The 21,907-nt window shown below is 37.9% G+C and overlaps 2 protein-coding genes across 11 annotated transcripts in view; both read right to left on the bottom strand.

Moving 5' to 3' along the window:
• The window catches only part of BRAF (B-Raf proto-oncogene, serine/threonine kinase), a 174,589-nt gene that overhangs the window by 48,966 nt on the left and 103,716 nt on the right, over window positions 1-21,907 (bottom strand). For 9 of the 10 annotated variants that reach the window (XR_014833621.1, XR_014833619.1, XR_014833620.1 and 6 more), the window contains 5 exons: window positions 17,511-17,670; window positions 9,211-9,247; window positions 5,170-5,306; window positions 4,069-4,186; window positions 863-947 (listed from right to left, as the gene is read on the bottom strand). Coding sequence is in view for 6 of the 10 variants with exons in the window: in XM_085005259.1 (XP_084861385.1) it covers window positions 863-947; window positions 4,069-4,186; window positions 5,170-5,306; window positions 9,211-9,247; window positions 17,511-17,670 (537 nt within the window). In the remaining 4 variants the exon portion in view is untranslated. Of the gene's footprint in view, window positions 1-862; window positions 948-4,068; window positions 4,187-5,169; window positions 5,307-7,679; window positions 7,800-9,210; window positions 9,248-9,563; window positions 9,600-17,510; window positions 17,671-21,907 lie in introns of all 10 variants that reach the window. The other variant, XM_085005262.1, reaches the window with a different exon arrangement.
• The window catches only part of SLC37A3 (solute carrier family 37 member 3), a 398,944-nt gene that overhangs the window by 359,741 nt on the left and 17,296 nt on the right, over window positions 1-21,907 (bottom strand). The window lies entirely within an intron of this gene.

The raw sequence follows: 21,907 nt of genomic DNA, 5'->3' as shown, positions 1-21,907 counted from the left end.
GGAAGCTCCGGGCCAGGGATCCAATCCAAGTTGCAGCTGGAACCCACACCACATCTATGGCAATGCCGGATCCTTCACCCACTCTGCTAGGCCAGAGATTGAACTCCCACCCCTGCAGCTGCCTGAGCCACTGCAAAGACAACACCGATCTCACCGTGCCACAGTGGGAACTACTTTTTTTTTTTTTTTAAGTGAGTCTATTATTAGAAAATTTGGGAAGGAGTTCCTGTCATGGCACAGGGGAAACGAATCCAACTAGGAACCCATGAAGTTGCGGGTTTGATCCTTGGCCTTGCTCAGTGGGTCTGGTATTGTCGTGAGCTGTGGGGTAGGTCACAGACACGGCTTGGATCCTGCGTTGCTGTGGCTGTGGCACAGGCCGGCAGCTGTAGCTTCGACTGGACCCCTAGCCTGGGAACCTCCATATGCCATGGGTGCAGCCCTAACAAAAAAGAAAAAGAAAAAAAAATTGGAGTGAGATTGAGAAAAAAATCATTTTCCTACAACTTCCACCACTGGCTTCCCTGTCCTGCTCTCTGAAATAGAACAAATTATTTCCATAAATGGAAGTATTGCTGCTCGTGATCAGAACATTCTATTTCCATTAATTCATGCAAGAAATAATTTTTTCTAACAGCTACACCATATAATATTGCATACTAGCTAAAAGAATATGGTTAAAGATAAAATATACTCATACTTTAGTATAAATATACTCTGTTTATACTAAAGAGAAATAAAGATAAAATGCACTCTGTTTTATCCATTTTGAGTAAATCCATAAAGCTAACAGTGACCATCACTGGAAAACCCAAGTTGATAAAGATAACTTCTCTTTAAAATGTAAGTCATACAAGCTCACCTGAGTACTCCTACTTCATTTTTGAAGGCCTGTAACTGCTGAGGTGTGGGTGCTGTCACATTCAACATTTTCACTGCCACATCACCTAAAAGGAAATTGCCATTTCAAATGTCATTCCAATTTTTTTTAAAATTTAAAACTATAGAAAGCTCTGAGGTATTTTCATTAATTACCATAGCCTAAATCCATGCCATTATAAAACTGTAAATACATTATACCTTAACTTCCTAAACCGCATTAATTTTCTAAAGATAAAAACTAAACTAACAATAATATCCCTATACCAGTATTTAAAAATACCAATCTAAGAAAAGAGTCAATCTCATTTTCCCCCTGGAATTTAGCTTTAACCAATTAATGACTCATGATATTTTCCTGGTTATTTAACAAAATTAAATTAGGTGCATTCACAACTGAATGTTAAAAACTGCAGATGACAGGCCCCATGGAATTTGGCTGAAATAGAGAGCTATGATCTTCTTTTTCCTTTTTTTTTTTTTTGGCTTTTTGCTATTTCTTGGGCCGCTCCCGTAGCATATGGAGGTTCCCAGGCTAGGGGTCCAATCGGAGCTGTAGCCACAGGCCTATGCCAGAGCCACAGCAACGCGGGATCTGAGCCGCGTCTGCGACCTACACCACAGCTCACGGCAACGCCGGATCCTTAACCCACTAAGAAAGGGCAGGGACCGAACCCGCAACCTCATGGTTCTTAGTTGGATTCGTTAACCAGTGCGCCACGACGGGAACTCCTGATCTTCTTTTTCAGAGTAGTTAACATTTTTTTTTCAAATCCATGGATTACTTGTTTCTTTTCCTTAGGGAAATTATTAAAATTATAAAAAAAAACCTTTATGTGAGACAAGTAGTACTCTCACACAAGGCCAAAGGGTTTGTAAATTGGTACAGTCACTTGTAACACTGTTGGCAGTATCTACTCCGGGCCCCACAATTCTTCCCTAGTATATACCAACCCACATGGACACATGTTCACCAAACGACAGGTAGACTATTCATAGCAGCAGCATTCGTAATAGCTGCAAATTGAAAATTATTCAAATGCTTGTCACATAGTAGATAGAAAAAGAAATCATATTATAATGACACAATGAACACTACATAGAGAATGAATAACCTACAACTATATAATAATATAGATGAATTTTGTGTGAAAAGGGCCAGACACAAAGGAGTACATACTGTATTATTTCTGTTCAGGGGTTACCCCTGTGGGGTGGAGGGAATGAGGGGACTTTTAGAATGTGGTAGCTAGTATTCTACTTACTGAACAGAGGTGTTGACTTTGTGAGATTTCAGCTCCTTGTACACTTACGTACGGTTCTTTGCATGTATACTGTATTTCAATATAATTAAACTAAGATTCATTTTTCCTGATATTAAAGGGCTCACGGTAAAAAAAAAAAAAAAAAAAAAAATCAAACTTAAAATTACAAACTTAAATATTTTGGAGTTCCTGTCACGGCTCAGCGGTTAAGGAACCCGACTAGTATCCATGAGGACACAAGTTCGCCCCCTGGTCTCGCTCAGTGGGTTAAGAATTCGGCATTGCCGTGAGCTGTGGTGTAGGTCACAGATGCAACTGGGATCCTGTGTTGCTGTGGCTGTGGGGTAGGCTGGCAGCTACAGCTCCAATTTGATCCCTAGCCTGGGAACCTCCATATGCTGCAGGTGAGGCCCTAAAAAGACAGAAAGAAATTAAACATTTTGAAAGCATAAAGAAAAAAATTAAAATCTGCTATAATCACGTCACTCAGAAATGACCATTGTGGGAGTTCCCATCATGGCGCAGCGGAAACGAATCTGACTAGGAACCATGAGGGTGCATGTTCGATCCTTGGGATCCTTGGCCTTGCTCAGTAGGTTAAAGATCTGGTGTTGCTATGAGCTGTGGTGTAGGTCCAAGACTCTGCTCGGATCCCGCATTGCTGTGGCTGTGGCATAGGCTGGCAGCTGTAGCTCCAATCTAATCAACCCCTAGCCTGGGAACCTCCATGTGCGGCGAGTGCGGCCCTGAAAAAGCGGGGAGGGAAAAAAAAAAAAACCAACAGAAAAAATACATGTGTACTAAAATACTGATGGTCATTTACAAATTATGTTATATATATTTATATGTAGCATCATAGTATGGAATATCATATAGGCTGCTTTGTACAATATAGCACGGACACCTTTTTATATCAATATTGATCTACCATACCATGTTAATTTCTATATAATTATACATGGAGGTTATCTATTTATCCAATCCTCTATTAAGGGGCATTAAGTTCATTTCCATTTTTCATTAATATTAAATCTCTAATAAATATACTTGAACATACATGTGTTTGTTCCTATTCAATTACTTCCTCATTATAAAGTTCTATGTACTGTTGGCTCTATGTACATAATGCCAAACTGCCCTCCAGAAAATTTGTAGCAATTTATCTTCCCACCAGCAGCATTACAATCAAAACTCTAAATATGATGAATTAAAAAATATATTTCTCTATGTGATAGGCAAATAATGATTTTTTTTGTCTTTTTAGGGCCACACCCGCAGCATATGGAGGTTTCCAGGCTAGGGATCAAATTGGAGCTGTAGCCTCTGGCTTTCACCACAGTCATAGCAACGTGAGATCAGAGCCACATCTGCGACCTACACCTCAGCTCACTCAGCTCACGTCCAAATCCTTAACCCACCCACTGAGCAAGGCCAGGGATCGAACCCATGTTCTTGTGGATGCTAGTCAGTTGTTAACTGCTGAGTCCCAATGGAACTCCTGTTTTTTATTTTTTGAATTTGCAATTCTTTCATGACTACTGAGGCTGAACATTTTTAATGTTTACTGGTCATTTCTTCCTTTGGTAAGTATTCTTTCTATACATTCACTTGTGGTTAATAATACAAATAAAATTACCGGCAGAAAGTCTTAGAAAAGAAAAAAAAACTGGGGGAACTAGCTCACCTGGAGGATCATCATATTTAAAAATTATTATTGCAGTACAATGATAGGATTGCTGGTAGCCATGAATTCAGTTTCTGCTTCCCATAATTTTGTTATAAACCTTTGGAGGACTCTTGCATCTTATCAAAATAGCTTAATGGTGCAAACACTGAATACTCCCTTTGATTTTTTTTAAAATAAAAATTATTAAAATTTCCTATTATTATAGTTTGTGACAAGGTCACTGTATCACATACATACCATGCCACTTTCCCTTGTAGACTGTCCCAAACGACCCAGATCCAATTCTTTGTCCCACTGTGATCTGCCCATCAGGAATCTCCCAATCATCACTTGAATCCCGTCTACCAAGTGTTTTCTTGAAAAAAAATATTGCAAAAGTCAAGCCAAAGCAAACAAAAAAGGAAAACCTTATGTTTCACACTAAGTACATTCCCCTATTCCTTAAATGGACCTAAGTTAGGAAGAAAGTAAGGTCTTTGAAGAAAAAAACTCTGTATACTCTGCAGGAAAAATAGAAGTATGATTCTTACAATACAGACCTTATTTAAGTTTAAGACTTAAGTCAGTATTAGCATGGAAATAATTTATTTAAAAAAAATTACTGAGTATGAGCAAAAACGTACATTATTAAAATAAAATCAATAAAACAGCTTTTTATCATTTGGAAGACTATTAGGGACAAGATGAGTACTATGTATTTGTGACTAGTTTTGGCTCCAAAGACCAAAAGTTTAAGTTGACAGATTATGATAACTATGATAACCTAATTACTCTCTCCCAGCCAGTGCTAAATTTTCTCATATATCTTAATCTGATCCAGCCTCTCAAAAAAATGTTTATCAACATATACAATCACTTGAGTATAATAAAAGACCTACCTATCCAACATACACTATTAATGTGCCATTGCTAAAATGATTAGTTTGTAATATAAATTTATTATACAGCAGAAAGTTAATTTTTCAATAGGGAAGAATGTCCTTTGGTAGGTAGATATTTGAATTTCAGACCAGCTCTTTAGAACATATATGCCTAATCATGCTTCCTAAAATACTAGCTTACTTTCTTTCCACAGTTTAGAAACAGAACATTATTCTTACTCTTCCATAACTGCCTTTTACCTTATGAGTTGAGAGCAAAAATCAATGTTGTACCAATATGCTTTAAGCAAAAAAAACCACATCAGCTCCTAAATTTATCTGATTATGGGAATTGCTATACATGGATGTATATCATATGTCACTACATATCATACATCCAAAAGGTGACATTTCATATTTGGTCATGACTTCTAAGAAAGAAAGAACTTAGAAGAAAAAAGCTGTCTTATACTCTTACCATTCGATTCCTGTCTTCTGAGGATGAAGATGACTTCCTCTCTCGCTGAGGTCCTGGAGATTTCTGTAATGCTTTCACATTAGTGAGTGAGCCAGGTAATGAGGCAGGGGGCGTGGCAGACAAACCTGTGGTGGATCCTAAGTTAGTGAAAGGAAAGATATACCTATTAAAGAGGTTTCAAGGATGTTGGTTTATTAGGGGCAGAGGGTGGCAAGAGATTTAGACTTATTTTAAGAATGCAGTGTATGTTCTAATATCATTTGGAAAGGATAGGCAAAACAGGGGCCTTGTTTGGTGAATGGCTATAAATATAAAACTAAAACTTATTTTAGTTTTCAGGTCAATTTAATGACCTTTAAAACGTCTGATTACAGATGTACACTTTGTTTACTGATAGAGAGTCTAGGAGAAAAATAATCTTTCCAAAACAAGAGGTAAACACTAAAAAATACTCCCAAGTCTTTTCTTTGATTAAAAAACCAAAAAGTAAAATATACTTAAAAGCCAATATAAAAAAGACTTTTAATTAGGTTACTTTAACAGCCAATCAATATAAAAAAAGATGGAAATTCCCCAAATGGAAACATATTCTAATAAGGGCTTTAATGTTGACATTGTCTGGCTCTTTCACATTAGTCACTAAAAAATTTAGATTTATACTACATACTACACTATTTACGAGTGAGAGATAGTGGTCAGTTTCAGTGGAGGCTTATTCTGCTAACCAAAGATTACTTTTACTTGCCTAACAATATATATAAAGCCAAGTAGGTTTCTTACGACTTTCTGAAAAATCTCTGCCTTTATAAGCAGGAGCAAAGTAAGTGTTACAGCCTCTCAGCCAAGATAACTACAAATGGAAATACTCTGTCAGCTAAATGAGTCCAAGGAAGTGTACTCTTTGAAAATGGACTCAGTTGGCAGCGCTGCAGACCTTTCTGGTGGATACTTTTCCAAATGCTGACTGAGCAAAAATCCTAATTCGTGTATAGAAAGCACCTGGATCAGACCTCCTAGTGGGGTCTGAATTTAGCTAAGGAGGACTGACATGTCAGCTACTATATGGATATGTAGAACAAACAGACTTCAAATTTTTTTTTTTTTAACGTGGATAACTATTCTCTAGTTAAAAAGTCACTATCCTTCAAAGAACAAGGATTAGGATATTAATGGCAACATTTAAATATTAAAACTAAGGAGAAATTTTACCATTATTACATCATGTATATCATGATTCCATATGTGATTTTCTGAAAGAAAATGGTATCTGGAATGTCTATGAACTAGATCACAATCCGTATTCTGCCTTCCACTGATAATTTTCAACATCATAAAGCCTTAACTGCTTACCCAGGCTTTACAATTCTGATCAACTCAGTGCTGTATTTTATCACTCACTTTAATTACACTACTCAGTGTAATTAAAGTGAGTGATAGGACTTCTAGCCTAATCCATGTATTTTCTGGGACTTCTAGCCTAATCCATGTATTTTCTGGGAAGAGTTGGGTGGAGAAAGCAAAAATGCCAAATAGCCCACTACATTCAGAATAAGTAACAGATACTAACTAGCAAAAGCCAGTACATATAATTCTTCAAAATTATTCATAGTAAGACATCTGTCTAATTTGACTTAAATTTTTAAAAATAAGTTTAACCACTAATTAAAGTATGGCAAGATAAAACAGGAGAGTGTAATTATACTGGAATTTAAAAAATACCAATCCTCAAATTTTCTGAAGTATGCTACAATACTCCAAATATCTAACAAATCTTTAAAGTTCCCTACCTTTGACATACAGTACACGCTTCCTACATTTTTTCTTTTTTAAAAAAACATCTACTGCAGAAAAATAAAGCCAAAAGCCTAGTAAAAACTTATAACATAGGGATTTCCACTTTTCTTTTCTTTTTTGGCCACCTTGTGGCATATGGAGCTCCCAGGCCAAGGACTGAATCCAAGCCAGAGTTGTGACCTACGCCACATCAGCAGCAATGCTGGATCCTTGACCCACTATACTGGGCCAAGGATTAAACTCGTGTCCCTGCTGCTGCAGAGATACTGTTGATCCCATTGGGCAACAGCGGGAACTCCGACCTTCACTTTTTTAAAAACCAAAAAAATTTGATAATGTTAATCATCATCAAGATTATCTCCTACATGGATTAAAATAAAAGAAATTCAACTTGAAGGACCCCGCCCCACATTTACTGCCACCCACTAAGTTTACAAAATTATCAAGACCAAAATTAATATAACAAAAAACAAGATGGAAATCTCAGCTCAGAATTTTCTTGCTTTTAAAAATCATGACAGACAGCATACAGAAAGCTTGTGGTGGTGAGTATATGTGAGAAGCACATTCAGAGCATTCCAGCCAGGCCAAGCAGAAATTTAGTACTGAAACTCTCACACTTAACAAACACGCACTGTGAGGGTGAGGCACAAACAGTATTTGTAGTTTATATTTAGTTTGCTTTGGGTGAAAATAAGAAAGAAGAGCCCAACTACCTCTGAACACTGGGCCAGGCTCAAAATCAAACACTATTTCACTGGGGACAGAATGTAGGAGGGGACTGGGAGTCCGGGATTGGTATTTCCGAAGACAGCGCATCAGCTGGTTCAAAGGGGCTGTTAGAAGAGAAAGAGAGGGGCAGGCAAACACAGGAAGACAGACACACAGAAGAAATGAAAGAAGTCACGGGGAATAAATAAGATGAGTTGAAGCCTGCTTCACAAAATTATTCTGGATGTTTAAAAAAAAATCTGCTCACTTTCATAAAATCCCAATGATTTTTTAAAAAGTGACTCACAAAAAGGACAAGATATAACTACTTGATTTTTGGTACTAAGCAGGCAATTTTTATGACTATATTAACTCTGTGATGCTAACATGATGGCAACATTTAAATGCTGGATGTATTGGGCAAAATTATTGAAAGCCACAGTTATTAAGACATATGAAAGTCAAACTGGCAGCAACATTAATCGGTGGGTTCATGGAATAACAAACAGGAAAAAAAAACTTTTATAATTATGTGCTATAGTAAATATTAAGCCCAGAGTGTATAATGCAGGCTTATTATTTTGGTAGGATTACAGGTATACAAAACATAACCCTTTTTAAAAGATGGTTTATATAATATTTATTCAATATAAAGTATCTTTGAGTCTGTGCTTAGATATTTTGAGTATAAAGTATAAAGTGGTCTCGCAGTGAAGAGACCAATTCTAAACAAGGTATGTAGGTACTGCAGGGCTTCCTTATTAAAAGGAAGACAGGTGAAGATGTAAGCATAAAGGACCACCTGGAAGAAAGCCTCAAGATAGCTTCAAATATCATCTCTTGGAAACATTATATGGGGGTAACATCTTATTAGAAAGTATTTTCTAAAGTAATGTTTTGTTATAACCCCAATTTTCACTGGGTTCTGGAGTATGTGACAAAAATTCTCTAAGAAATTTCAATTCAATTTCTCATTTGCTTATTTTATTTACTTGACTAGCAAGAGGGCAACCAGGATTTTCAATTAGGGGTCCATGTTATAAAACATGTATTCCAAAGCCTTCTGAAAAGCTGAAGGAAAGTGGCTGACAAACTGACAAGTTGTAGCAGGCAATCCCAGGGATTCTCCCCCAAGAATGATTTAAGAAAGTCAAGTTTGACCTGATTATAAGCTCACACTTGATGTATTAGGAGAAGCTCTCAAAGGCAATTTAGGACCTCCAGCTTTGGAAATGGTTAGGAATAAAGTGAATAAAATAATTAAGGATCTTTCCTTGATAATAATATGTTAAAAACCCGTAGGTAGTACATTTAAGGCTCCCTTTATGACTGCTCTTTTTCTCTGGTTATAAATCAGTTAAAATTTTATTAGAGATAAGTGTAAAGTATAAAGAAAGGCAAAATATTTTTGGTTTTTCTCTACACATTTTTCTCTGTGTCTGTGTTTCATGAAAGAAGCAAATATAAAGGAGACAAGCAGCAAAGCAATTGCATTTTTCCCTATGGCTTTTTTTTTTAATTGAAATCACTACTTACCTCCATCACTACGAAACCCTTGGTCTCTAATCAAGTCCTACAAATAAATAGTAATGTATATTTAATCAAAGCATACGGTAAGAAAATAATAGCATTTTCCACTAAGCATAAATAGAAAGGTTAATTTAAAATAATACTTGTCTTATAAATTCACAAAACAGAAAGAATATGGACAGCTAGTGAACATGATAAAATAAAAAATCTGAAGCACTTGCCAACCTAACCCTAGGCTGAAGGGATTATTAGTCATGGTCAAATGCTGAAATCCATTTTGGGCCATTCAAAACCTATGTACTCATTGGTTCTTTAAAAAATCCTACTGGCACATATTAAGAGCCATAAAATGTTCATACCCTTTGATCCTGTAATTCGACTTCTGGGAATTTTTCCTAAGGAAGTAATTCAGAAGAAAAAATGATATGCACAAAGATGTTCGGTGCAGCATTATCTGTCATACTAAAAAATGATAAATAATTATTTCTCTATTTTAGGCATAATGACATATTGGTTAAGTAAATTATGATGTATCAATTTAATAATATTATGCAGCTACTAAAACAATTATGAAGCTTGAATCATGAAACATGTTTATAGTATAATAAAAAACCAGAATATAAAATTAAATGTATACAATCATAAAAATATAAACGTGTAAGGACATACTAAGAGGGGAAAAAACAAAAATTTGTCCTTATTATTAAAATACAGCTTTTAACAGCAGACAGAGTGGGGTAGGACAGTGGAGGAAGAGTCTACTGGCAGTGTGATGCAATCTGGACCTTGACAGACAGAACTTAGTTTACCCAGCATAACTTAAATATGAGGAATTGAATGACCCTAAATGTCTCTAAATAAGCTCAAAGTCTCTTTGCAAATAGGCAGCTTTTCATTTACAGGCTAAAACAAAGAGTAAACTCTACAAGTGTATTTCTGTCATGCTGAATGTATTATATAAAGCCTTTAACATTTTTTACAAAATAATCAACAAATATTCACATCTGCAAATAAAGTGCTAAGTTTTAGGGCTGTGTGATTACCAATGAATATAAAATCCTAGTGGTCTCACTAATTTTCTATTTTTTTCTTTTAATGGCCGCACCTGTGGCATACAGATGTTCCCAGGTGAGGGACTGAATCTGAGCTACACCTGTGACATACACCACAGCCGCAGCAATGCCAGATCCTTTAACCCAATGTGCCGGGCCAGGGATCAAACTTGCACTGCCACACTGACCCAAGCAGCTGCAGTGGGAACTCCCGACTTTGCATGCCCCAGAGCTTATAATCTAAGTGGAGAAGTATATACACTCATAGAAATTATATAAGGATAAGAGCTTTTTAAAAACATTTTATTAAGTGCCAGAGCTGCTTAGTTAACCGCCAAATAAACAGAACAGGTCAAAGATTCTTAGCGCTTTTCTTTCTTTCTTTTTTTTTTTTGTCTTTTGTCTTTTTTGTTGTTGTTGTTGTTGTTGCTATTTCTTGGGCCGCTCCCGTGGCATATGGAGGTTCCCAGGTCAGGGGTTGAATCGGAGCTGTAGCCACCGGCCTACGCCAGAGCCACAGCAACGCGGGATCCGAGCCGCGTCTGCAACCTACACCACAGCTCACGGCAACGCCAGATCGTTAACCCACTGAGCAAGGGCAGGGACCGAACCCGCAACCTCATGGTTCCTAGTCAGATTCGTTAACCACTGCGCCACGACGGGAACTCCCTTAGCGCTTTTCATTAAGGATAAATACATAATTATAGAACTTGATCACTGGTGAAACATTTGAAGATGATCTAAGAGGTGGGAGCTTGAGAGAGAGACAGCAATGCAGAAAAGAAAAGCAGGGGGCCTTTCAGACAACCTACTTCTAATACCACCATAAACTTATATTTTGCAATTTCAAATACGTTTTTAAAGCTCTTTGACGATCTTTTTCTATTTGATCTAGGTTAAATAAGATCTAGTTTTCCAAAACTCCTGTTTCATACTTTTTCCCAATCTCTTATGGTTCTTTTCCTACTCACATCTCTTCCCTTTTAGCATGACAGAGTAAACAGCAGCCATCAGAGAGCATTCTGTTCTGCCTCTATGTTCACAAACATTTCCACAGTAATGCTAGCTATATTTTCTTTCTTCCCTCCCTCCTTTTTTTTTTTTTTTTTTAAATTATGGCTGTACCTGCAGCAGATGGAAGTTCCAGGGCTAGGGGGTGAATCGGAACTGCGGCTGCAGGCCTATGGCAACACTGGATCTAAGCCACATCTGTGATCTATACCGCAGTTTAGGGGAATGCCAGATTCTTAACCCACTGAGCAAAGTTAGGGATCAAACCCATATCCTCAGGGAGTCTATGTTGGGTTCTTAATGTGCTGAGCCACAATGGAAACTCCTAGCTATAATTTCTAAATTCTTATCTTGTGTCAAGAATAATAAGCATTTTTGTACCACTACAAGAGGCAGACATAATGAGCCTCAAGGTTAAGTCATCTGCCCAAGAGCACACTGCCTACAAAGAGCTATGGAGCTAGTTATGTTCATCTTTAATTCCTCTGAGGAACATCGCTTCCAAGTTTAAGGACCTTTACTACATCAATTATTCCTTATCATTTTTAACCTTTCTTCCCTTGCTTCTTCCCTTCACATCACAAATATGCTGAAGTCTCTCACATTACTCTGCTTCAGCCTACGGCCCTTTCATCATTCCCTTATAGCCAAGCTTCTCAAAACTGGTATTTAATCCCACATCTTCACCTGCTTTTGCACTCCTCCACTAGCCCTCTGAAACAGCTCTCAATGAAGCCAAAAGGACACTGTAATTGCCAACAGTCATTTTCAGTCCTTATTTCACTTAAGTCTCAATGGCAACTGCCATCAACTACTTCAGCCTTCTTAAATCCCCTTTTCTCCCTTCGGCTTCTGCAACTCTACTTCCTCTTACTTATCTGAAGCTAAACTTAGGAAGCCTACAACACAGACAGAAAATGACAGTCTCTGCCTGTACCTCCAATGTTAATGCAAAAGAGGACTGAATTTTCTACCCTCTTCAATTTACATACATTATTTGAGTAATATCAGTTATATCCATGGCGCTAATGACACAAATACATTAATTATCCCTAGGTCTGTATCTCTGCTCAAGGTCCTTGTTTCAACTGTTCCTGGACTTCTAAACCAGTACAGTTTCACAGACTTTTTAAAGTCAGTATGTCTAAAATAAAAGTTAGCATTTTCATCTCCACAAACCCTGTTCTTCCTTTGGTACTTCCCATCTTAATGAATGGAATAAATACTATCTGTTCACCTAAGCCAGAGAAATCTAGGCATTATCTTCTACCTCTCATCTCTCTCACTTCTCTCTGCTACTATGACACAGAATGGTGATTGCGTATACGAAAAAAGGGCAAGGTTTTTACCCCATTTCAATCATTTATCACCTGTGTGACCTGGGGTAAATTTCTTAACCCCTCTAATTTTTTTAACAGCACAATAAGGATAATAATAGTATTTAACTCATCAGTGTTTATGAGGACAGAATAAGAAAATTTATGTAAAGTACTTAGCAAAGTACCTAGCACACAGCAAGCATTCATAAATAGTAGCAGCCATTTTCAGTATCATCTTGCCTATCAAATCTCTTAATTCAAAAGATTTTTCTAAAATACAGAGCCCATCACTTCCTTTTCCAAGGCTTACCAGACCCTATACTACTATGACAGAGACTTCAGAGTAATACACAATGCCTTTCAGTGTGGATTCTACCAACTTGGTTTCACCTTCTACCATTACCCACCCTCCTCCTAAACTCTAAACTCCCACAATATCGACTATTAACTACAATCCACACAAAGGTACTTCCAAACCTCTGCACATACCCTTAACAAAGGCTCTTCCTTCTTAAAACCCCCAGCTAGTGTACGCAATAAACTCCCATTCATTCATGTTCACTTTCCACAATTCATCTTAAACTTTGTGTCGTCTTTGCTAAATGTTACTAGATTCAACCAGGCAGAGCTTATCATTCCCTTCTATAAACTACCACTGCATAATCTGTGTGTATTTATTTATACGTATGATTCACCTATTAGATTATGACCTCCTTGAGGGGCAAAGACCGTAGGCTAATTCATCTTGATTCCCTATTCTGACACAGCACCTATCCCAGAGTAATATTAAATATGGTTTACTAGAGGAGTTCCCGTCGTGGCTCAGTGGTTAACGAATCCGACTAGGAACCATGAGGTTGGGGGTTCGATCCCTGGCCTTGCTCAGTGGGTTAAGGTTCCGGTGTTGCTGAGAGCTGTGGTGTAGGTTGCAGACTCGGCTCGGATCCCGCGTTGCTGTGGCTGTGGTGTAGGCCGGTGGCTACAGCTCCAATTTGACCCCTAGCCTGAGGACCTCCATATGCCACAGGAGTGGCCCCAGAAAAGACCAAAAAAAAAAACAAAAACCAAAAATCTGGTTTACTAGAATAATAAATGATAATTATTGAAATTGAATGAAATGATTGAAACTGAATGAAATGCTAAAAGCTTTATATTTTATTTTGTAAGTGGGAAGTAAATAAAAGTTTTAGAAGGGAACTGATGACAGTAGTGTTATAAAAAATTAATTCTGACATATAGCAATAAAGAATGGAAATGATGGAGAAATCAATGGCAGGAAGTCTATTTGAGAAATTAATGTAATAAGTAGTTCACATGAAAAAAATACAGGCCCAAATGGGGGTAATAATAACAAATCTAAGATGCATGTCAAAAGGAAAGATGATACCTTATGACTATTTGCTTATAGGGGAAGATGTAAAGGCAAGATACCAAGATGACACTCCGAATGCTCAAGCCTAAGAGAACAGTAGAACAGGAATCACACTAAAACGTAAAGGGGAACAGTCCAAAATAATGACAGTTTTGGAAGTAAACATGAAAGTCACAACTTGGAATATACTGACAACAGATCTAATCTAGAAAAGATAGGATTTCTTTTTTTTCTTTTGTCTTTTATGACTTTTTCCAGGGCCGCTCCCAAGGCATATGGAGGTTCCCAAGCTAGGGGTCTAATGGGAGCTGTAGCCGCCGGCCTACGCCACAGCCACAGCCACAGCCACGCAGGATCCAAGCCGTGTCTGCAACCTACACCACAGCTCACGGCAATGCCGGATCCTTAACCCACTGAGCAAGGCCAGGGATCGAATCCGAATCCTAGTCGGATTCGTTAACCACTGAGCCAGGATGGGAACTCCAAGACTGGATTTCGTATTTCACAATCTCCTTATTCCTGTATTTCCCTCTCCTACTTTTTCCCCTTTGTCTTAAGGTCTAGTCAAATAGAGGAAAAACTTACTCATTGAGAAAAACTGGTATTAGGCAAAGGCTACCTTTTTTTTTTTTTTTTCCTTTATATGGCTGCACCTGTGGCATATGGAAGTTCCCAGGCTAGGGATCAAACTGGAGCTGCAGCTGCCGGCCTACATCACAGCCACAGCAATAGCACCAGATTCGAGTTGCATCTGCAACCTAAACTGCAGTGTGTCACAATGCTGGATCCTTAACACACTGAGCAAGGACAGGGATCAAACCTACATGACGTCAAGTCCTTAACCCTCTAAGCCACAACAGGAACTCTAGAAAAGTCTACTTTAAATGAATCCAATAAAAATAGAGAAAAAATTTCATAGCAAAAGGTGGGAAGAAAGTTTGATTTGGGAATGTATCTTAAAAAATGAAGTAAAGATTTTTAAAGTTTGTTTTTTACAGTCAACAAAATTTAAGTTATAATTTTAACAGTACGCTAATTATTAGAATTAACACAGAAAGAATCAAGTTTCTGTTGGTTATAATACCAAATTTGTGGTAGCAGATTTAAATTCTTAACTTCATGCTCATCTTTTCTATCACGGCAATAAATCATTTTAATAAAAATTTTAAAGGACTTCATCAATTCCCTCAAAGGCCTCCATTAATCCTTTGATATTTAAATCATTTTCATTTGAAGAGCCTATTGTCATCCTTATAGATTTTTCCTTTTAACTGTTAACTGGACTAATTTAATTCTGCTGTATCTTTATTTCTCAATGGCTTTATAAATTTGAGCAGTTCTCCAAAGTCAGTTTACCCTGGCTTCATAAGACCCTTAAAATCTTTGTTTTTTTGGGGTCAGATCTACAATCAACCTGCCTTATGCTTTCATTGAGATGTTGGATACTGATGGAAAGGGGCTGGAATGCAAACTGGTATTAACTGGGGGAGGGTATCTGCCTGGAGACTAACATAAAGAAGTCTGTTAATTAGTGTATACTTTCCCTTTAGGATAATTTTTGCTTCTCTACTCCACCCTGGAGGACTCACGTAAGTAATGCCCATACAATGAAAGCAACCCCACCCTGTCACTCACACCTGACCACCTCAGAATTCGGTATCCTGCTTACAAGGGGGGAAAGCGTCAAATTTCTTTTTAAATATAATTAATTTCCAAGGCAAACAAACTTGGTGGCTCTTCTGTTTTGTTGCTTATGATAGAGACTAAAGATAAGCCCCTGTACTTTTTATTGTAAAGTACAAATTCTGAGAGAAGTGATACCTAATTCCAAGATCAGGACCCCCACCCCAACCACAGCTCTTGAACTGATCTTCCTTGTCTTTTGTCTCTATCGGGGACCGGCATAACACAGTGGGCTGGCCAACCACTTTATTAAGGATTTAGTGGAATAAAGCCACACCTATTTGTTTAAAATGTATTATCTATGACTGTTTTCACACTACAATGGCAGAGTTCAAAAGCTGTCATTAGAGACCATATGACGCACAAGTCTATAACATTCACTGCGTCGTCCTTTAAAAAAGACTTTATTGACCCCTGTTCTATATTATGGGAAACTTCCCCTGCTTTGTCTTCTAACTCTTTTACCAATACAAATATTTTTTGATGACCTATTATCTAAGGTGCCAATTAACATCTAACATAGTTCCCATGTTAGGGAACTATATTGAGAATAGTTTCTACTGTCTAGAAGAAGTGATACTAATGTACATATTTAACTTATATTGGGTAAGATAATTTAGAAAAGTAAAAAACTCAAGAGTAACCGGCCAGAAAGAGGCTAAAATAAAGAGGTGAAGTTACAATATATGATGAGACCAGAGAAGACGTATTTTTTTTTTTTTTTTTTGTCTTTTTGTTGTTGTTGTTGTTGTTGTTGTTGCTATTTCTTGGGCCGCTCCTGCGGCATATGGAGGTTCCCAGGCTAGGGGTTGAATCGGAGCTGTAGCCACTGGCCTACGCCAGAGCCACAGCAACGTGGGATCCGAGCCGCGTCTGCAACCTACACCACAGCTCACGGCAACGCCGGATCGTTAACCCACTGAGCAAGGGCAGGGACCGAACCCGCAACCTCATGGTTCCTAGTCAGATTCGTTAACCACTGCGCCACGACGGGAACTCCCAGAGAAGACGTATTTTTAAAATTTCTTTATGTATCTTTTTTTTTCCCATCATACTGCTTTACTGCAGAATTTGAAAGGGGATGTGCCAGTACCACCCTTCTCCCCACCTTTGGGCAAAATGGAGCTGAAATGAAGTGAAATGAGAAAGCACTCGACAACAAGGGTGGCAAAACCTTACGCCCTAGGACCGCCGATGCAGTGACCATTTGACTTGTTGCCCAGAGAGCCCCATCTCTGGGGACAGCGGTGGGAGTGGGGTGGGGAGGGTTAGGCCTGAGTATGGTCCATTTTTGAGGACCAGAAAAGATGCATTTCAAAACAAATGAATGACTAAAACTTAACGACAAACTTTACATAAGAGTATAACAAAATTCAAGATGTAAATAGAGATGGACTACAGTGGTATACTCATGAAAGTAAAGAAGGGAAAAGGCAGCTGTGCATGAGAAGTACATCAAGTAATGATTTGTTCTTAAGGGTTAATAAATCAGTCAAAGTTGAACTTTTAGAAATGTAGGTAAAAATTTCAAATTCATCTAAATAGGAATCTCCAAGTGTATTCTAATTTTTCTTTACCACAAAATGGCCAAGTGGATTATCGATTAAATAAAGGAAGATGAGACCTTCATAGAGATGGTATCATAATGAAAAAAATGAGAGTAACTCCATAATTTGGCCCCAGTTAAATATTCAATGTCATCAGAGATGACAGGGCCTTTCTGATCTGTAATTCATAAAGAGTCTATCACTTATAATAACTGCGATAAATTTAAAAAAATCACTTTTTTCTGATCTAAGTAATAAATATAGCTGAAAAATAAAGAAATACACTGGAATTTTTTAGGTCCTACCACTGCCGGATACTCACATCAATATTGACGGGTTCTATTGTGTTTATATGCACATTTGGAGCTGATGAGGACCGGTCTCTCTGTCCAAACTGATTTCGATGATCTTCATCTGCTGGTCGGAAAGGCTGTGGGATTGGAATGGATTTTGAAGGAGACGGACTGGTGAGAATTTGGGGCCTGGAAAAATCAAGTAATTGGAAGGTAAGATTCAGAGCAACTTTACAGATACAATAACATAGAAAAATAGATGATATAAAGGTTTTTTTGTTTTTATATTCTCAAATTCTTTAAAATAAAGCATTAAAAACCCAGCAGTAATGGCTTTAAAAGTGTTGGTTTAAAATACTAATATATTCTCTCAACTAGCACTGACAAAACCGCTTTGCTCAAGCAGACCCTCCAGGAGTGTCAATGATAAGAACACTGATTCTTATCCAGAAAATTCCAGAGAAATCTACAAATGGCTAGAAATTACCTGTGGTCAATCAGTTGAAGAAACTCTTGTCCTTTAAGATTACACAAAAATGCTATAGGTAGAGACTGACTGAATAATGTCTAGTCATTTTTTTCTACCTTTGCCATTTCTTTTTTTTTTTTTTTTTGTCTTTTTGTTGTTGTTGCTATTTCTTGGGCTGCTCCCGCGGCATATGGAGGTTCCCAGGCCAGGGGTTGAATCGGAGCTGTAGCTACCGGCCTACGCCAGAGCCACAGCAACGTGGGATCCGAGCCGCGTCTGCAACCTACACCACAGCTCATGGCAACACCGGATCGTTAACCCACTGAGCAAGGGCAAGGACCGAACCCGCAACCTCATGGTTCCTAGTCGGATTCGTTAACCACTGCGCCACGACGGGAACTCCCCCTTTGCCATTTCTTGATAGTTGAAGTTACTAAAATGAAATTTTTTATGGAAAGTATTAGGAAATTATAAATATTTTAAAAAAATACACGTGTATTTCAGGACCTAAACGATGTACCTGTTGCTTTACACGAGAACTGAATTAAAATACTGAACGATAGTAGCAAAAGAGCATTTCCAAATTCAGAAGATGATCCTCAGAGTGTCAGTCTCTCATATTTGAAATGTTTACCATGCCCTGTAACTGATACTAGACAAAGAATAATATATGAAGCCTTAAAGCAAATATTTGTAAAAACTTGCTTTTTGATGGAACCATCAAAGAATGTGGCAGAGTGATCTATTTTGGTACTGCAGACAAATAAAGTCTACGATCTTCACTGCTCTCCACATGAACCTGGCACTCACAGAGCACATTAAAGTTTTGAGAATAGAATGTAAACACCTGCAAGGGGTCAGGCCCCTCAGAATATCCGAGGGAGCTGAGAAGTGAGTATCACCTGATGGATGAGGCATTACTGTCTCTGTGAGCTCTGTCTGTCAGGACCAAGGAATGATTCAAGGCTAACAGCCTCTCTTCGGAGATTAGTTAGCATGCCACCCCATCTTATACAAGCTCTGTAACTAATCAGCATTATTTAGTCGTTAATAAGACAGCCACAAGGACTGAGGGAATAAAAAGACCTTTCTTTTTGGAAGTCCCTGCTGCGGCGCAATGGGATCTGTGGCGTCTCTATAGTGCCAGGACCCAAGTTCGATCCCCGGTCCAGTGTAGTAGGTTAAAGAAAGACTCCAGCCTTGCTGCAGTTGAGTGTAGGTCACAACCGCGGCTCATAGCTAATCCCTGGCCCCGGGGAACTCCAAATGCCTTGGAGCAGCCAAAAAAAAACCAAAAAAAAAAAAAAAGACCTTTTTTCATAATGGTTTACTACAGGCTATTGAATATAGTTTCCTGCACTATATAGTAGGACCTTGTTGTTTATCTATTTTTGTATACTGTAGTTTGAATCTGCTAATCCCAAACTCCTGACTTATCTCTCACCTGACTCTTCTTCCCTTTGGTAACCATAAGTTTTCTATTAAAGGACATTTTTAAGGGGGGAGAGGATTTAGAGAGGAATAGGAAGAAAATATAGAATAAAAGGACTAGATGAAGGTTAAAAGAGCCAAAGAAGTCAAATAATGACAAAAAGCCTCTGAATAAAATATGTTAATAGAATCTGAACCATATCAGCTTATAAGTTTTACCTCTTCGAAGCGCCACTATTAAGGGTAGGGAAAGAAATTTTGACTTTGTTCATATTAATTAAATGAATCCACTTGGAATGAAATAAAAATAATAAAATATTACATATTTTGAAAAAAACTGCTTTTCACCCAATGAGAATTAGAGTTAAGACTGGTGGAACTGGCCTGTAGGAAAATTAGCATGTTCCACTAGTCTTTGTTTTTTTTTTTTTTTTTTGCTTTTTAGTGCCACACCCGCACCATATGGAAGTTCCCAGGCTAGAAGGAGTCAAATTGGAGCTACAGCTGCTGGCCTATGCTGCAACCACAGCAATGAGGGATCCGAGCCTCATCTGGGATCCACACCACAGCTCACCGCAACACCGGATCTTTAACCCACTGAGTGAGGCTAGGGATAGAACCCGCATCCTCATGGATCCTAGTCAGGTTCGTTAACCTCTAAGCCACGAAGGGAACTCTTTTTTATTCTGACTATTGAGAGTTTTTTTGTGACAAAGCAGTCTTTATTTTTACTTTAGTTAGCCAATAAATGCCTTTGGCAAGGGATTTTGGGAGCAGGTAAAAGAACATAAAAATGACAATATTAGCTTTTTAGAAGTTTTGGAAAGTGCCTGACTTTTAAAAAAATTATTTAGCAGCTTATTTAACATACTCTGTGCTAGGACTTAACAGTGGGGAAAGCCTGAATTAACTATAACTATAGAATTAACTACAACTATATAGGGAAGTCTAATTAATATAATTGATCTGGTGTAGTGACAGCAAGTCATTCTTGAAACTTACTATATTAAGACTATGACAGCTACGTGTAGGACATAACAAATCAGAAATAAGTATGCAAAGGACACTGGTCTTCAAGTAGGAAAAACAAAAACCTGGATTGAATCCAACAAATTTTCTTATCAAATCTAAAGAAAATGGATGTATTAGAAAAAGAGTATATTTGCCTATGACACAAAAATCAGAAAGACTGTATTTGGCAGTTGGTATGCACCGGTCTCCAGAGTTAGTTTATTTATTACCTTGAAGGCAAATATACTATAATTTTGGAGAATACTTCTAATGTCACTAAACATCTGAACTATGTCCTATTTTAAAAACAACCTTTGGATTATAATTTGGTTTCTCATAAACATCTTCCAAAAGCAGAGTGGGTGCTGCTCCATCCAACACACACAGTCTGATCTACATGACAGGTATTTCTCACTGAAATGAATTACCTCGTACTCTGAGTTAATCTTTTCTGATTTTGGTTAATATAAACTAGTACATTCGTAAAGCTCATCATTTCTGAGAATTGATAAAATTGATTTTCCATGCTGGAAACTACGTGGACCTAGGAAATTAATACCCTGTGCAGTATACTGGCAGTCAGCAAAGTGGCTTTCTACCATCCTTGCTGCAACCTCTTTAAAGCAATACCAATTTTTTTTTTTTTTTTTTTTTGTCTTTCTGCCTTTTCTAGGGCTGCTTCCACGGCATATGGAGGTTCCCAGGCTAGGGGTCTAATCAGAGCTGTAGCTGCTGGCCTACGCCACAGCCACAGCAACGAGGGATCTGAGCCAAGTCTGCAACCTACATCACAGCTCACAGCAACGCTGGATCCTTAACCCAATGAGCAAGGCCAGGGATTAAACACACAACCTCATGGTTCCTAGTTGGATTCATTAACCATTGAGCCACAACGGGAACTCCAAAGCAGTACCAAATTAACAATAAAAAGAATTTTACCTCTAACACCCTTCAGCAAACTACCAGTTAGTTTAGATCTCATTTTAATCTAGAATGTTAAAAATCTCATTTAATCTACAATATTAAATGTTGACTACTTCTGTTCAACGATATACAAATGTTTAAAATACTGGCTTTTCATAAATTTATACATTTCATAGCATTTTTTTTTTAAAGTAGAAAAGGAGGCACCTCTAACTTCTTTTTTGGCTGGGCCCCCACCATGTGGAAGTTCTCAGGCCAGGAATCGAACCTGCACCACAGCAAAGACCTAAGCCACTGCAGTGACAATGCTGGATCCTTAACCTGCTGTGCCACAAGGGAATGTCATCTAACTCTTTATTTAAAACTGGACAACGTATCACTTCTCCAATATGTCTTGGTTACATCCATTATTCGTGACATATATCATAAATGTGTAGATATACATGTAACAAAACATTGATAATAATTAACAGTCCTGGAGTTCCCGTCATGGCCCAGTGGAAACGAATCCAACTATGAATCATGAGGTTGCGGATTCTATCCCTGGCCTCGATGAGTGGGTTAAGATCAGGCGTTGCCATGGGCTGTGGT

The sequence above is a fragment of the Sus scrofa genome, chromosome 18, assembly GCF_054392235.1.
Source record: "Sus scrofa isolate SSC_HxYL_T2T_F1_AM1 chromosome 18, Sscrofa_HxYL_maternal_Yorkshire_Landrace_v2.0, whole genome shotgun sequence".
NCBI lineage: Eukaryota > Metazoa > Chordata > Mammalia > Artiodactyla > Suidae > Sus > Sus scrofa.
Note: the sequence above shows the minus strand (reverse complement) of the source record. Positions and strands in the feature narration are given on the sequence as shown.